The 18,942-nt window shown below is 35.4% G+C and overlaps 1 protein-coding gene across 2 annotated transcripts in view; it reads right to left on the bottom strand.

Moving 5' to 3' along the window:
- Nucleotides 1-18,942, bottom strand: part of NME7 (NME/NM23 family member 7) — a 261,651-nt gene that overhangs the window by 138,030 nt on the left and 104,679 nt on the right. For both annotated transcript variants that reach the window (XM_027086385.1, XM_027086386.1), the window contains 2 exons: nt 18,045-18,109; nt 15,130-15,198 (listed from right to left, as the gene is read on the bottom strand). In XM_027086385.1, the coding sequence (XP_026942186.1) occupies nt 15,130-15,198; nt 18,045-18,109 (134 nt within the window). The remainder of the gene's footprint in view (nt 1-15,129; nt 15,199-18,044; nt 18,110-18,942) is intronic.

Raw genomic sequence — 18,942 nt, 5'->3', positions numbered from 1 at the left:
TGGAAAGAAAAATAAAGTAGGGCACATCATAATCAAATTGGCTATAAAACAACAACAACAAATAAAACAACCCAGTGATAAACAGTAAAAACAAAAACCTTAGAAACATCCAAAAAAAGAAATATAACAGTAGAACAAAGATAAGGATAAAAACAATAACAACAACCTATCTAGAATTCTATACCTGGTTGAGAAAACATTTGGAAAATATTTTCCAAAATGAATGAAAAATAAAGACTTTTTCAGAGTATAGGTCTTTAACCTCCTTGGTTAAGTTTATTCCTAGGTATTTTATTCTTTTTGATGCAACTTTATTTTTTTATTATTTTTTTTTATGTTGGGGGTAGGAGTTTATTAATTAATTTATTTATTTTTGCTGTGTTGGGTCTTCGTTTCTGTGCGAGGGATTTCTCTAGTTGTGGCAAGTGGGGGCCACTCTTCATCGTGGTGCGTGGGCCTCTCACTATCGTGGCCTCTCTTTTTGCGGAGCACAGGCTCCAGACGCGCAGGCTCAGTAGTTGTGGCTCACAGGCCTAGTTGCCCCACGGCATGTGGTTCCTCCAGACCAGGGCTCGAACCCGTGTCCCCTGCATTAGCAGGCAGATTCTCAACCACTGCGCCACCAGGGAAGCCAATTTGATGCAACTTTAAATGGTGATTGTTTTCTTGCTTTCTCTTTCTGATAGTTCATTATTGGCGTATAGAAAAGCAACACATTTCTATATATTAATCTTATATCCTGCAACTTTACTGAATTCACTTATTAATTCTAATAGTTTTTTTTCGTGGAGACTTTAGAATTTTCTCTATATAGTACCATATCATCTGCAAATCATGACAGTTTTATTTCTTCCCTTCCAATGTGGATGCCTTGTATTTCCTTTTCTTGTCTGATTACTGTGACTAGGACTTCTAATACTATGTTAAATAAAAGTTGGGAGAGTGGGCATCCTTGTCTTGGAAGTGAAAGACCTATACTATGAAAACCATAAAACACTGCTGAAGGAAATTAAAGACAATACAAAGAAATAGAAAGACTGCAGAAATTAATATTATTAAAATGGCTATATTACCCAAAGCAATCTATAGATTTAATGCAATCCCTTTCAAAATAGCCAAAAAATTTTGCACAGAATTCAAACAAATAATCCTAAAATTTATATGGAACCACAAAGGACCCTGAATTGCCAAAGCAATCTTCAGGAAAAAAAGAACAAAGCTGGAGGTATCATGCTCCCTAACTTCAGACTATACAACAAAGCTACGGTAGTCAAAATAACATGGTACTGACACAAAAACAGACACATAGATCAAGGGAACAGAATAGAGAGCCCAGAATAAACCCACACACTTATGGTCACTCCACAACAAAGGAGGCAAGAATATACAATGGAGAAAAGACAGTCCCTTTAACAAGTGGTGCTGGGAAAACTGTACAGCCACATGTAAAAGAGTGAAATGAGAACATTTCCTCATACCATATACAAAAATATACTCAAAATAAAGGCCTAAGTGTAAGACCTGAAACCAAAAATTTCTAGAAGAAAACATAGGCAGAACACTTTAACATAAATCCTAGCAATATTTTTTTTGGATCTGTCTCCTATGGCGAAAGAAATAAAAGCAAAAATAAATATACTGGACCTATTAAACTTAAAAGTTTTTATACAGCAAAGGAAACCATTGACAAATGAAAAGACAACCTACTAAATGGGAGAAAATATTTGCAAATGCTATGACTGATAAGGGGTTAATATCAAAACATAAATAAAAAGCTCATACAATTCAATATCAAAAAAACAAACAACTCGATTAAAGAACTGAATAGACATTTTTCCAAAGAAGACCTACAGATGGGCAACAGGCACATGAAAAGATGCTCAACACTGCTAATCATCAGAGAAATGCAAATCAAAACCACAATGAGATATCACCTTACATCTGCTAAAATAGCTATTATCAAAAAGTCTACAAACAACAAACACTGGTGAGGATGTGGAGAAAAGGGAACCCAAGTACACTCTCAGTGGGAATGTAAATTAGTGCAGCCACTATGGAAAACAGTACGGAAGTCCCTCAAAAAACTAAGAATAGAACTACCATATGATCCAGCAATTCCACTGCTGGGTATATATCTGAAGAAAATGGAAACACTAATTCAAAACCATACATGCATTCCAATAGCAGCATTATTTACAAGAGCCAAGATATGGAAGCAATCTAAGTATCCAACAACAGATGAATGGATAAGATGTGGTATATATACATACAATGGAATACTACCCAGTCATAAAAAAGAATGAAATTCTGCCATTGGCAACAATGTGCATGGACCTAGAGGCTTAGTGAAGTAAGTCACAGAAAGACAAATACTCTATATGTTATCATTCATATGCAGAATCTTAAAAATAAAACAAACACATGTATATAACAAAAGAGAAACAGACTCACAGATGTAGAGAACAAACTAATGGTTACCAGTACGGAGAGGGAAAGGAGTAGGGGCAAGTCAGGGGTATGGGATTAAGACATACAAACTGGCATACATAAAATAAGCAACAAGGATATATTGTCAGGGAAATATAGCCATTATTTTTAATAACTTTAAATGGAATATAATCTATAAAAATATTGAATCACTGTGTTGTACACCTGAAACTAATATAATATTGTAAATCACTGATCTTTCAATTAAAAAAAGACTTTTTCAGACAAACAAAATCTGAGAGAATTCACCACCACCAGCCACATACCACAGAAAATGTTAAAGGAAGTACTTCAGACAGAAGAAAAATAATGCCAGACAAAAATATGGATCTATACAAAACAATGGTAAACATGTGGGTAAATATAAAACATATTTCACAGCAACTAAAAAAGAAAAAAATGTAATTGATTATTTAAAGCAAAAATATTAAAAATGTATTGCAGAGTTTATAACATATATAGATGTAAAATGTATGACAACAGCATGTAGAATAGGAGAGAAGAAATGGAAGTATACTCTTTTAGGGTTCTTAACTCTATATGTGAAGTGGTTTAATGAAAAACATGGTCAAAGAAAAGTGCCTCTCACAGTGTCTGAAACATTCAATGAATGGAACACTTCAGGCAGAAGTGAAAATACATATAAAGCCTGGAGGAAAAAGTACAGTTGGGGTATATGAAGATCAGTAAAGGAGCCATGGTATCAGGATCTGAGTGAGACCAGAGGAAAGCAGTTAAGAGACGAGGCCAGATCATGGAGGGCCATGTAAACCATTGTAATGACTTTTGAAGGTTTATGATACATAATGCCAAAGTAAAATAAAGGCAATTTATTACAGAATATTTAAATATTAATCCAAACTCAGTCATCATGCCTACTAGAAATGCCAGAAGTTAAAGGAGGGAGAGAACTTCATAATTAATATGGTACACAGAACCCTACTCATTAGAATCCCTAGATGTATGCCCCTGAAGTCACTTTACTATTTCACAAAGGTCATAGGAAATTGATTTTTATGGATAATTATGTTGAGTAGGATTTTCTGTCTAATGAAATTGAAGTACTGCCTACACATAAATGTCAAGAGCCAAGTTGTCAGTAGGGGTAGAAGAAGACATGAGCATGTTATCCAAAAACAGAAGTGTAACTTTTGTCCACCTTTCTTTCACCTGTCTCTCTTTCAGTATTAATAACAAATACCAGTAAAATGATAAACATAGAGGGCTGCACAAAATGCAAAGAAAAGGACTCCATCAATAGCAAAAAGTGTTCCTTAAAAAATGGACTTGAGAATGCTGTTAACAGATTAAGAGAATTAATTAATTAAAAGAATTAACAGAATTCTCAAGTCATCTAGGTTTTTACTTAAGCAAAACACTGTCGAACAAAAAAGCACTTGTTTCCTTCCTTAATAGCCCTTTGACTACCATCCTTAAGCAGTTGCAGTGGGATGTCTGATTTAATATCTCTCCTCACCAGGACATAAGCTCCATGAATGCAGGTAGTGTGCTTTTTTTGTTCATTTCTGTCTCCCTGGTAGCCAACACATTGTACGGCCCACAGGAGATACTCAATACATGTGTGGTAAATAATTGGATCATGATAACTCTATAAGATAGGAATTATTACCTTTTAATGACTGCAAATGCTGAAACAGCAAATTTAACTGTAAATGATCAACACAGAATCTACTATAAAGATTCTCAGCTACAGTAATAACAATAATAGTAGTAATAATAAAAATAGCTAATATTTACTAAAGCAATAGTCTCAGTATGTGAGACTGCTTTACATGGTTTATTTCATTTAATCACAATAACTTCATAAAGTAATAGTGTTGTTTCTATTTTATATATGGGTAAACTAAGGCTTAAAGAAGGTAAATAACTTCCATGGTCACACAGCTGGTGGGTGTGTTTGGGATTTGAACTTTGCATCTGACTCCATAGCCAAAAAAAAACAACAACAAAGGAAACTGAGGTCAGGAAGCTGTAAGCTGTTGCAATGAATTTTGGGAAACAGGAAAATTTTACAGTTTGAAGCAAGTAACATGGGAAAACCTAGAACTAGAGTAGAATTATTAAAAAATATCTGGTACAACAGTGTCAGTGATGTTGTACTATTTCACACTACATATTCTACATTTCACACCCTTACATCTTTAAGTTCAAAACAATAAAATGGATGAAACCACTAATATGACCTTATATATCTTATTTCTTTTATAAGTAAGAATCTGAAGACAAAGAGGGTGAAGTGCTGTACTAAAAGTCAGAGTAAGAATCAGATCACCTGTTTTTGTTTCTTTAGACTATGTTGCCTCTTAAGATTATTTTTACATGGCCTACTTTATAGAATTAAATAAATCTCATAAAATTAAGAGACATCCAGTATGAGCATTTAAAAACTTACCTCTTCCTTGAACTTAAAACTTGAGTCCTAAATATTAACTGTCATAAAAAATAAGAGACCCAAGAGGAAATACAACAATCACAATAGCAAATGAGACCCAGGATTTGCTATCTGATTCTTGCTATCCCAAACTACCCAATGTAAGATATCACAATCATATGCATTTCTAGTATATGAATACAGACCATCATACAACTTCCTTTGAATGAAATAGTCAGAATCATGAAATGGGAAAAAAACTTTAAAAGAATCAGAGGCTATATACCATTCATAAGAATATATTTACTTCAATAAAATATTACTGGGATAAAAACACTCTTTCTCTTTGGGGAAAATGTTCAAGGAAACAACATTTCTTAGCATAAATAAAATTTTATATCATATAAATGCAGTAACATCTCAAAGATACCTGGATATTGATATATTCTGGTTCATATATATAGTGCATTCTCCCATTAAGATACTGCTACAAACCAATAATCTGAAATACTTGTTTTCAGCGGAATAAGCCATTTAAGCTGAATAAAAATCATAACCATTACTAAAAATTACTCACAAGACTAATAATTACTCTGAAATAATTAGGAAGTTTTTCCTAAAAATTTGGAAGTTTTTCCCCTTCCAAACAGTCCCTCCTCTGTTCCTTCTCCTAAGTAGGTTCTTTTATTAATATTACAAGATTTAAATAGTAATTATAGACAATATCTTACTGAGAAGATTAAACCGAAGAAAGTACATCAATGTCAATCATTCTGGGCTGTCCTGACATTAAAGTATAATATTGCTATTGCCATTCAAATTCCTGATTTCTCAGGGGAAATGACAAATACACTCAGTGATGTTTTTATCTTTATCTCCAGAATCCCAAGATCAAAAAATTCTAAGAGTAAATGGATAGTATATTAAAAAATTGCATGTATGGTATTTTCAAAGCACAGTATAGCACAGAAATATAATGTTGTACACATGAAACATATAATGTTATAAACCAATGTTATCTCAATAAAAAATAAAAGAAAAAGATGAGGCTTTTTTTTAAAAAAAAAGTTTTTTACCAAAGGGAAATATGGCCTACCTCAGATATGTACATAAAACATTAATGTCCTCAACTACTACTTGCTACCAAATTCAATACTACCTGATGTTGTATGAGAATGTAACTCAGGATCAAGGCTACTGTAAGATATGCCTCCACGAGTCTGTTCATCTTATGTACAATAAAACTATAATATAATGTGCATTAATAAAGGTAGTTGCTTCTAACCATATTTTTTAAAAAGCCAATCAAACACACAAAAGAAGGAAAATGTAAAAAGGGAAGATTTAAGAAATGGAAAACATCTCTCACTGGTTGAATAAATGATGTTAAGATAAGAACGGTGGAGGAGACCTTCAAGATGGCGGAGGAGTAAGACGTGGAGATCACCATCCTCCCTGCAAAATACTTCAAAAAAAAATCTCCACGTGGAACAACTCCTACAGAGCAACTACTGAACACTGGCAGAAGACCTCAGATTTCCCAAAAGGCAAGAAACTCGCACCTGGGTAGGGCAAAAGAAAAAGCAGAGACAAAAGAATAGGGACAGGACCTGCACCCCTGGGACGGAGCTGTGAAGGAGGAAAAGCTTCCACACACTAGGAAGCCCCTTCACTGGTGGAGATAGGGGGTGAGCTGGGGAGAAGCTTCGGAGCCACAAAGGACGGCGCAGCAACAGGGGTGCAGAGGGCGAAGCAGAGAGATTCCCACACAGAGGATCGGTGCCGACCAGCATTCAACAGCCTGAGAGGCTTGTCTGCTCACCTGCTGCGGGGGCTGGAGGCTGGGAGATGAGGCTCCAGCTTCAGAGGTCAGATCCCAGGGAGAGGACTGGGGTTGGCTGCGTGAACACAGCCCGAAGGGCGTGTGTTCACCACAGCTAGCAGGGAGGGAGTCCAGAAAAAGTCTGGAACTGCTTAAGAGGCAAGAGACAAATGTTTCGGGGTGCACGAGGAGAGGGGATTCAGATCACTGCCTAAATGAGCTCCAGAGAAGGGTGAGAACCACAGCTATCAGCACAGACAGCAGAGGTGGGCATGAAATGCTAAGGCTGCTGCTGCAGCCACCAAGAAGCCTGTGTGCAGGCACAAGTCACTATCCACACCTCCTCTCCCAGGAGCCTGTGCAACCCACCACTGCCAGGGTCCCGTGATCCAGGGACAACTTTCCCGGGAAAACACATGGTGCACCTCAGGCTGGTGAAACGTCACGCCAGCCTCCTCCGCTGCAGGCTCGCCCTGCATTCTGTACCCGTCCCTGCCCCTGGCCTGAGTGAGCCAGAACCCCCTAATCAGCCACTCCTTTAACCCCATCCTGTCTGGGTGAAGGACAGATGCCAGAGGGCGACCTACACGCAGAGGCGGGGCCAAATCCAAAGCTGAACCCCAGGAGCTGTGCAAACAAAGAAGAGAAAGGGAAATCTCTCCCAGCAGCCTCAAGAGCAACAGATTAAATCTCCGCAATCAACTTGATGTACCCTGCGCCTCTGGAATACCTGAATAGGCAATGGATCATCCCAAAACTGCGGCAGTAGACTTTGGGAATAACTGTAGACTTGGGGGTTGCTTTCTGCATCAATTTGTTTCTGGTTTTATGTTTATCGTAGTTTAGTACTTAGAGCTTATTATCACTGGTAGATTTGTTTATTGATTTGGTTGCTCTCTTCCTATTATATATATATTTTTTCTTTTTTTCCCTCCTTTCTTCTCTTTTTGGGAGTGTGTGTGTGTATGCTTCTTGTGTGATTTTGTCCGTATAGGTTTGCTTTTACCATTTGTCCTAGGATTCTGTCCGTTTTTTTCTTGTTCTTTCTTGTTTTAGTATGTTTTTAGCGCTTGTTATCATTGGTGGATTAGGTTGTTGGTTTGGTTGCTCTCTTCTTTCTTTTGGATTTTTATAACATTTTAATATTTGTATTTTAATAATATATTTTTAATTATTTTATTTTATTTATTTAGTTTTTCTTTCTTTTATTTTTCCTCCCTTTTCTTCTGAGACATCTGGTTGACAGGGTCTTGGTGCTCTGGTTGGGTGTCAGGCCTGAGCCTCTGAGGTGGGAGGCTGACTTCAGGACACTGGTCCCCCAAGGACCTCCCAGCTCCACATAATATCAATCGGCGAGAGCTCTCCCAGAGATCTCTGTTTCAACACTAAGACCCAGCTCCACTCAATTACCAGCTCCACTCTACGACCAGGATGCCCATGCCAAACAACTAGCAAGACAGGAACACAACCCCACACATTAGCAGATAGGCTGCCTAAAATCATAATAAGCTCATAGACACCCCAAACCACACCACCAGATGTGGTCCCTCCCATCAGAAAGGCAAGATCCAGCCTCATCCACCAGAACACAGGCAGCAGTCCCCTGCACGAGTAAGCCTACACAACTCACTGAACAAACCTTAGCCACTAGGGGCAGACACCAAAAACAACGGGAACTACAAACCTGCAGCCTGCAAAAAGGAGACCCCAAACACAGTAAGATAAACAAAATGAGAAGATAGAGAAACACATAGCAGATGAAGGAGTAAGGTAAAAACCCACCAGACCAAACAAATGAAGATGAAATAGGCAGTCTACCAGAAAAAGAATTCAGAGTAATTATAGTTAAGATGATAAAAATCATGGAAATAGAATGGAGAAAATACAAGAAACGTTAAACAAGGACCTAGAAGAACTAAACAGCAAACAATGATGAACAACGAAATAAATGAAATTAAAAATTCTCTACAAGGAATCAAAAGCAGAATAACTGAGGCAGAAAATGGATAAGTGACCTGGAAGATAAAATAGTGGAAATAACTACCACAGAGCAGAATAAAGAAAAAAGAATGAAAAGAATTGAGGACATTCTCAGAGACCTCTGGGACAACATTAAATGCCCCAAAATTCAAATTATAGGGGTCCCAGAAGAAGAAGAGAAAAAGGACTGAGAGAATATTTGAATAGATTATAGTTGAAAAATTCCCTAATATGGGAAAGGAAGTAGTCAATCAAGTCCAGGAAGCACAGAGAGTCCCATACAAGATAAATCCAAGGAGAAACACACCAAGACACATATTTATAAAGCTATCAAAAATTAGATACAAAGGAAAAATATTAAAAGCAGCAAGAGAAAAGCAAAAATAACATACAAGGAAATCCCCATAAGGTTAACAGCTAATCTTTCAGCAGAAACTCTGGAAGCCAGATGGGTGTGGCAGGACATATTTAAAGTGATGAAAGGGACAAACCTACAACCAAGATAACTCTACCCAGGAGGGAGGGAGATGCAACAGTGAGGAGATATGGGGATATATGTATATGTATGGCTGATTCACTTGGTTATAAAGCAGAAACTAACACACCATTGTAAAGCAATTATACCCCAAAAAAGATGTTAAAAAAAAAAGATTACTCTACCCAGCAAGGACCACATTCAGATTCAATGGGGAAATTAAAACCTTTACAGACAAGCAAAAGTTAAGAGAATTCAGCACCACCAAACCAGCTTTACAACCAATGCTAAAGGAACTTCTATAGGCAGGAAACACAAGAGAAGGAAAAGACCTACAATAACAAACCCAAAACAATTAAGAAAACGGTAATAGGAACATACATATCGATAATTACCTTAAATGTAAACGGATTAAATACTCCAACCAAAAGACACAGAAAGCTGAAAGCATACAAAAACAAAACCTGTATCTAGGCTGTCTACAAGAGACCCACTTCAGACCTAGGGACACATACAGACTGAAAGTGAGGGGATGGAAAAAGATATTCCATTCAAATGGTAATCAAAAGAAAGCTGGAGTAGCAATTCTCATATCAGACAAAATAGACTTTAAAATAAAGAACATTACAAGAGACAAAGAAGGACACTACATAATGATCAAGGGATCAATCTAAGAAGAAGATATAACAATTGTAACTATTTATACACCCAATATAGGAGCACCTCAATATATAGGGCAAATGCTAACAGCCATAAAAGGGGAAATCAACAATAACAAAATAATAGTAGAGGACTTTAACACCCCACTTTCACCATGGACAGATCATCCAAGATGAAAATAAATAAGGAAACACAAGCTTTAAAAGACACATTAAACAAGATGGACTTAATTGATATTTATAGAACATTCCATCCAAAAACAACAGAATACACTTTCTTCTCAAGTGCTCATGGAATGTTCTCCAGGATAGATCGTATCTTGGGTCACACATCAAGACTTGGTAAATTTAAGAAAATTGAAATCGTATCAAGTATCTTTTCTAACCACAACACTATGAAAGAAGATATCAATTACAGGAAAAAATATGTAAAGAATACAAACAGATGGAGGCTAAACAATACGCTATTAAATAACCAAGAGATCACGAAGAAATCAAAGAGGAAATCAAAAAACACCTAGAAAAATATGACAATGAAAACACGATGACCCAAAACCTATGTGAAGCAGCAAAAGCAGTTCTAAGAGGGAAGTTTATAGCAACACAATCCTACCTCGAGGAAAAAGAAAAACCTCAAATAAACAACCTAACTTTACACCTTAAGCAATTAGAGAAAGAAGAACAAAAAAAACCCAAAGCTAGCAGAAGGAAAGAACTGATAAAGATCAGACCAGAAATAAATGAAAAAGAAATGAAGGAAACAATAGCAAGGATCAATAAAACGTAAAACTGGTTCTTTGAGAAGATAAACAAAATTGATAAACCATTAGCAAGACTCATCAAGAAAAAAGGGAGAAGACTCAAATCAATAGAATTAGAAATGAAAAAAGAGAAGTAACAACTGACACTGCAGAAATACAAAGGATCATGAGAGATTACTGAAAACAACTATATACCAATAAAATGGAAAACCTGGAAGAAATGGACAAATTCTTAGAAAAGTATAACCTTCCAAGACTGAACCAAGAAGAAACAGAAAATATAAACAGACCAATCTCAAGCACTGAAATTGAAATTAAAAATCTTCCAACAAACAAAAGCCCAGGACCAGATGGCTTCACAAGCGAATTCTAACATTTACACAAGAGCTAACACCTATCCTTCTCAAACTCTTCCAAAATATAACAGAGGGAGGAACACCCCCAAACTCATTCTATAAGGCCACCATCACCCTGATACGAAAATCAGACAAAGATGTCACAAACAAGAAAACTACAGGCCAATATCACTAATGAACACACATGCAAAAATCCTCAACAAAATACTAGCAAACAGAAACCAACAGCATATTGAAAGGATCATACACCATGATCAAGTGGGGTTTACCCCAGGAAAGCAAGGATTCTTCAATATATGCAAATCAATCAATGTGATAAACTGTATTAACAAATTGAAGGAGAAAAACCATATGATCATCTCAATAGACGCAGAAAAAGCTTTTGACAAAATTCAACCCATTTATGATAAAAACTCTCCAGAAAGTAGGCATAGAGGGAACCTACCTCAACATACTAAAGGCCATATATGACAAACCCACAGCCAACATCGTTCTCAATGGTGAAAAACTGAAACCATTTCCACTAAGATCAGGAACAACAAGGTTGCCCACTCTCACCACTATTATTCTACATAGTTTTGGAAGTTTTAGCCACAGCAATCAGAGAAGAAAAATAAGTAAAAGGAATCCAAATCGGAAAAGAAGAAGTAAAACTGTCACTGTTTGCAGATGACATGATACTATACATAGAGAATCCTAAAGATGCTACCAGAAAACTACTAGAGCTAATCAATGAATCTGGTAAAGTAGCAGGATACAAGATTAATGCACAGAAATCTCTGGCATTCCTATACACTAATGATGAAAAATCTGAAAGAGAAATAAGGAAACATTCCCATTTACCACTACAACAAAAAGAATAAAATATCTAGGAATAAACCTACCTAAGAAGACAGAAGATCTGTATGCAGAAAACTATAAGACACTGATGAAAGAAATTAAAGATGATACAAACAGATGCAGAGATATACCATGTTCTTGGATTGGAAGAATCAACATTGTGAAAATGACTATACTACCCAAAGCAATCTACAGATTCAATTGCAATTCCTATCAAACTACCAATGGCATCTTTCACAGAACTATAACAAAAAATTTCACTATTTGTATGGAAACACAAAAGACCCTGAATAGACAAAGCAATTTTGAGAAAGAAAAGCAGAGCTGGAGGAATCAGGCTCCCTGACTTCAGACTATACTACAAACCTACACTAATCAAGAAAGTATGGTACTGGCACAAAGACAGAAATATATATCAATGGAACAGGATAGAAAGCCCAGAGATAAACCCACACACATATGGTCACTTATTTTTGATAAAGGAGGCAAGAATATACAATGGAGAAAAGACAGCCTCTCCAATAATTGGTGCTGGGAAAACTGGACAGCTACATGTAAAAGAATGAAATTAGAACACTCCCTAACACCATACACAAAAATAAACTCAAAATGGCTTAAAGCCCTAAATGTAAGGCCAGATACTGTAAAACTCTTAGAGGAAAACATAGGCAGAACACTCTTTGACATAAATCACAGCAAGATTCTTTTTGACCTACCCCCTAGAGAAATGGAAATAAAAACAAAACTAAACAAATGGGACCTAATGAACCCTATAAGCTTTTGCACAGCAAAGGACATCATAAACAAGACAAAAAGACAACCCTCAGAATGGGAGAAAATATTTGCAAATGAAGCAATGACAAAGGATTAATCTCCAAAATTTACAAGCAGCTCATGCAGCTCAACATCAAAAAAACAAACAACCCAATCCAAAAATGGGCAGAAGATATACAGACTGCCAACAAACACATGAAAGGATGCTCAACATCACTAATCATTAGAGAAATGCAAATCAAAACTACAGTGAGCTATTACCTCACACCAGTCAGAATGGCCATCATCAAAAAATTTACAACAATAAATGCTGGAGAGGATGTGGAGAAAAGTGAACTCTCTTGCACTGTTGGTGGGAATGTAAATTGATACAGCCACTATGGAGAACAGTATAGTTCTTAAAAACCTAAAAATAGAACTACCATACGACCCAGCAATCCCACTACTGGGCATATACCCTGAGAAAACCATAATTTAAAAAGAGTCATGTACCACAGTGTTCACTGCAGCTCTATTTACAATAGCCAGGACATGGAAGCAACCTAAGTGTCCATTGACAGATGAATGGATAAAGAAGATGTGGCACATATATGCAATGGAGTATTACTCAGCCATAAAAAGAAACGAAATTGAGTTATTTGTAGTGAGGTGGATGGACCTAGAGACTGTCATATAGAGTTAAGTCAGTCAGAAAGAGAAAAACAAATACCATATGATAACACATATATATACAATCTTAAAAAAAAAAAAGGTTCTGAAGAACCTAGGGGCAGGACAGGAATAAAGACATAGATGTAGAGAATGGACTTGAAGACACAGGGAGGGGGAAGTGTAAGCTGGGACGAAGTTAGAAAGTGGCATGGACATAGATACACTACCAAATGTAAAATAGATAGCTAGTGGAAAGCAGCCGCATAGCACAGGGAGATCAGCTTGGGCTTTGTGTCCACCTAGAGTCGTTGGCTAGGGAGGGTGGGAGGGAGACTCAAGAGGGAGGTGATATGGGGATATATGTATACGTATAGCTGATTCACTTTGTTATACAGCAGAAACTAACACACCATTGTAAAGCAATTATACTCCAACAGAGATGTTAAAAAAAATAAAAATAATAGGTAATAGCTAAATTCATAAGCCCTAAGAATTTGAGATGAGGTAATAAATTTAATTGAAAGCATACAAATTGTCATCAAAAATTGTAGCATAGTCAGACAGAAAAAGACAAACATCGTATGATATCACTTATATGTGGAATCTAAAAAAATGATACAAATGAACTTCCTTACAAAACAGAAACAGACTCACAGATTTAGAAAACACAATTACTGTTACCGAAAGGGAAACGGGGGTGGGGGGAGAGATAAATTAGGAATTTGGGATTAACATATACACACACTACAATATATAAAATAGATAACCAACAAGGACTTATTTTATAGCTCAGGGAACTCTACTCAATATCCTGTAATAACCTGAATGGGAAAAGAATCTGGACAAGAATAGATATATGTATATGTATAACTGAATCACTTTGCTGTATACCTGAAACTGACACCACATTGTAAATCAACTATACTCCAATATAAAATGAAAATTTTAAAAATTTAAAAATAAATTAATAAAAAAATAAGAACACATTTTAAAATTTCTTCCATTTAAGAAAAGAAAGAGCATAACTCTAAAATCAGGAAGCTAACAAGATTAAAGTTCGATAACCTACAGCAAAAGAACACTGGTTCCTCTAAAGAAGGGTGGATCACTACCAGTATGCTGAATGCAAAATATAATATCTCATTATTGGTCTTTACTATGTAGGGCTAAATAAGACAAAGGCTCAGGTCATTTCTTAAAGTAGGTTGAAAGGAAAGGGCATAGAGAAGTGAGGAGAAGGGAATCTAGTTTCATTGTCAGGAATAGTGAACTTTATGCAAAAAAAAAAGCCAAAATTCTCTATAAAATAATGTGGGGGATGAGGCAGGCCACCAGCACAAACGTATCTAATTTGATAAAAGGCGAAAGAAACTAACTTTGATTAAATATCTATCATGTATTATTTTAAGAAACAACATTCAGTTTATCTGAATATAGTCTTGTTTTCAAGAATGAATTTCACTGCCCTCTAAACAACTCCCTTTAAGTCTAACCATTTCTTCAGTCTCTATCCCATTGTCAGATGATTCTATCTGCATTTGTAGCATTAAGTAGACACTAACTACCGCTATGAAGTTACATTAAGAACTATTTGCTCTCAACTTTTTAAAGCATTTTGGACAGTCTTCCACCCTGAGAATTTTATAATGTTCATAGATAATATCAAAATGTGTCAATATCTCAGCAAAGTGTTTTTTTGATTCCTGTATATTTTTGTTTCATAAATGAAGTAGCATCATATTTTTAAAACTGACCCAGTGGCTCTGAGGGATAAAAAATGCCTCAGTCACTGGTATGATCAGTTGGCAATTGGCAGAATCATGAATACTTCAAGCAATACTTTCATGATTATAAATTATACTGAGATCTACAAGATTTGAGATACACAAGTTGTCTTCAGTACCAATGCTTTACATTTATTTTGATACTTACGTTATACTCAGACACGACTCCTTTATAAATTTCATAAAACTCTTCAACATTAACTCGATCCATGTTGAACTATATTTAAAAAAAAACCAAAAACATAAGCCAACCAACACAATAGAATGAGCTACACTTAGCACTCAATATTTATGATCTCTTGGATATATTTCCTTTAAAATGTAAACCTTGAACAAATTAAACAGTCTTTGAAGAAAAAGTGTTAAAGTTCAGATCATCAATAACAAATTATTGTTTATTAAAAATAAAAAATTATTTATAACATTTGAGTACTTAAATATATCAAGCATTGTTCTAGGTCCTGTAGGTACATCATCTCAGTTAATCGTAAAAATCACCCTACAAGGTAAGTAATGTTAATAGCCCCCATTTACAGATGAGGGGTTATGTAGCCTTCAGTACTTGGCATTCCATCTTAAGCAGTCTGATCTCACTGACCATACTCTCAACCACTACACTCTACCTCGCTGAATAAAACCTCATTCCTGGTAAAGAAACGACTTATGTATCTATACAATGTAATGTTGTTTATCGATAGATTAGTGGCACAAATAAGAAGCACAGGGAGATCAGCTCGATGCTTTGTGACGACCTAGAGGGGTGGGATAGGGAGGGTGGGAGGGAGGGGATATGGGGATATATTTATACATATAGCTGATTTGCTTTGTTGTACAGCAGAAACTAACACAACATTGTAAAGCAATTATACTCCAATAAAGATGTAAAAATAAATGAATAAATAAATTTAAAAAAATTTTTTAAAGAAATATTACTAAAGAAAAGTTCTTCAAATTTTGTAGAGGGGGCTGGAAATAATACCCTTTTCCTCCCAAGCATTCAGAAAAATCCCTAGTCTGTCTCATAATAAAGCACTGACACCATTCATCTGGAAATCCCACTCCTCTTCAAAAAGAATTGTCAGAATATGCTAATAAGGTAAACCTACATGAGTCATTCTTATCCAGGCTGGATTCAAGCTTAGAAATAAAATTTCATTAAGTTCTACCATCTCAAGAACCAGAACCTTAAATTTTTAAAAAATAGCCTCAGATTTCCCAATTTTGTTTTCCTCCCTACTTTGCTTCTTTACTGTTGCCAGGATTGAAGATCACTAAGAAGTTTCTGTCTACCAAGACAATAGTTCAAACTAGGAAGATTTATTTTCAAAGGCAACATAACTATTACAGGGAGGGAATTTTGTTTGATTTCAGTATATTATTTGATATTCATACAAATTCTTATATTACTAATACCATAAAATAATAACAGAAAATATAATTTATTAAATACTTAGTAACTTGTACTGGAAATTCTACAAAGTATTGTGTAGGGTTATTTCATTTATTCCATGAAATAATCCATTGAGGCAAATAATATTCTCATTGCCTAGCTGAGAAAACTGAAGATAAGAATGCTTAAAATCTGGCCAAGTTCACATACCTAGAAAGCAGAAGACACATGATTCAGAAATAGAGCTTTCTGATTCCAAAAATCACAACACGATTGCCACTAAACTACCATGCCTCCCCCATAAGTTCAATTGATTCTTTTTTTTTAATTTTTTTTTTTCACTGAGCACCTACTATGGACAATCACTATTCTAGGTTGTAGGCCTAGAGTTAGATCAATGATTAATTCTAAAATTTCCACAAGGATTACTACTTAAGGAGGCTTAGGTCCTATAACCCTGCAACTACATCACCAAGCTAATACTTTGAGAACGTTTTGGCTAACAATTTCATTATAGTCCTGGCTAAGATTCTTCAATTATTAACTTCCTCATCAGTCTCCAAGTTGTGCCTGATAACTCTGTAAACTAGCTGATATTTCTGATCTTTTCTCAGCTTATTAACGTTCCCACCAATCTGGGATACAAAATAGGCAGAACCTCAGTTAGTGTCCTGACCTCTGATCTTGGGTGATCCTAAGACTTCATAGAAATCAAAAGCAGTTCCTTTTCAGAAAAAGAGCAAATAAATTATATTGGTAAGAAAATTCTTTCCAAAACTGGCATTTCACTGTCATAATAATGCAAACTTTCTGGCCTTCAAAAGTTGTAAAATGTAAAGACAGACTAATTAAAGATGATTTTAAACCCTAAAACAACACTAAAAAAATTTTTAGAGGTATAAGTAATAAATCGATAGTGGAAATAAAATGGAATCATTAAAAAAATCCCTATTAATGCAAAAAAAAAGAGGAAAAATGAAACAAAAACAAAAAACAATTGTAAAATGTAAATTATTTGATTCCTATAATAATTTGTGCCCAATTTATCATCAAATGCACTGATAAGTATAGCACAAAGATACAGAAGGACTCTAGAAATTAATATTGTTTCTTCAGTGAAGGGTTTCCTAAAAATGTGCCAGCAGGGCAATTTTGAATGATTGTGGGCTCCGGAGATCCAGTGGTATGACTGCCAAGAGAGGGGCTGAAATGTGCTAACTCCAAAGAAGATCCTGAGGGAAACTCCAGAAACCAGCAAAGGTCCTGGGAAAAATCTGAATTGATTCTCTTCTTAGTCACAAATCCAGACAACAGAAAATTCATTATAGCTACTTAGCTTAATTCTATATTTTGTTTGGAGGAACTAAATGTATTGTTTCAGTCTGCATTTATTTTGCAACTAAAGTTCCAGGAATTACATAAACCTGCTTTATAAGCTTAAATTAGATGTACCATTAGAATATTAGTTCTCTTAGTGAGAGATTATATAGGTAAAGTCAGTTCAAAAATATTTTTTTACTATAAGGTTATCAAGTTCAACAAATATATCTTTTTATTTTTAATGCATTGAGTTCACAAGTACACAGAGAAAATTCAGTGTAAAAAATTTTCAAGCATACTTCAAAAAAAACCACAGTTCCTCAGTAAGTTATGACCCATTGCAAACTACCTACCATCTGCATAGCTGAAATTTCAAAACCTGCATCTCGGATAGCCATCAGAATCTTTCCCAGCAGTCCTGAAAATACAGAACAAATGGGTGCAAAAAATATAAAATTTCTAAGGCATTTTACTTTTAGAGAAATGCAAATTTTCTATATCAAATTACTTTGCTTACATTCTATAGGAAGGAATCACATATTTCTGAGGGAAACTAAACCCCTAATACTGTAATCCCATTTGATTCACTTAGTAAAGTGCTTCAGGAATACCAACAATGATCTTGAAGATTATGCAAAAAACTTTTAAGTTACTATTGCCTGTAAGGACCCTGAGGGCTAGTGATGTAAAGAATATGAAAATCAAACAATTAAAGTAATATTACCAAAAAAAATGAAATGTTCAAGTACCAGATACAGAAGGAGTTCACAGGAGCAGTTCGAAGAAGGAGAAATATCAAATTATAACTGAAGAGGGGAACAGAAGCTTCAAGGGGATATGAGAGCATGAACTGGCCCTTAAAGGCTATAGGTAGATGGCATTATATAGGGACAGAGGTATAAAATGAGACAAGGCATAATTCTGGGAAAAATGTGAATATGTGTACAGAATAGTAAGAAGTCAAAAAAGAAAAAGATAAAAAAGGAAAAGAGATTTAATCCAAATTGATAAAGGCCTTAGATAGCAACATGAGGAATTTGGTCTTTATCCCACGAATAGCAACATTTATAATGGTGTTTGTAGACTCTGGAGGTCTAGAACTGATTTTTTAGATTCCATTAGTCTTCTATAAAAATCTCCTAAGTTTCTTTTTTTCAAGTGAACTAAAATTCTCTCTCTCTCTCTCTCTCTCTCATACACACATACACACACACACACACACACACACACACACACACACACACACACACA

Source organism: Aethalodelphis obliquidens, unplaced genomic scaffold (assembly GCF_003676395.1).
Source record: "Aethalodelphis obliquidens isolate GAN/ISIS:26980383/991018 unplaced genomic scaffold, ASM367639v1 scaffold55, whole genome shotgun sequence".
In the NCBI taxonomy this organism is placed as follows: Eukaryota; Metazoa; Chordata; class Mammalia; order Artiodactyla; family Delphinidae; genus Aethalodelphis; species Aethalodelphis obliquidens.
This window is presented reverse-complemented; position numbering and strand designations above follow the sequence as displayed.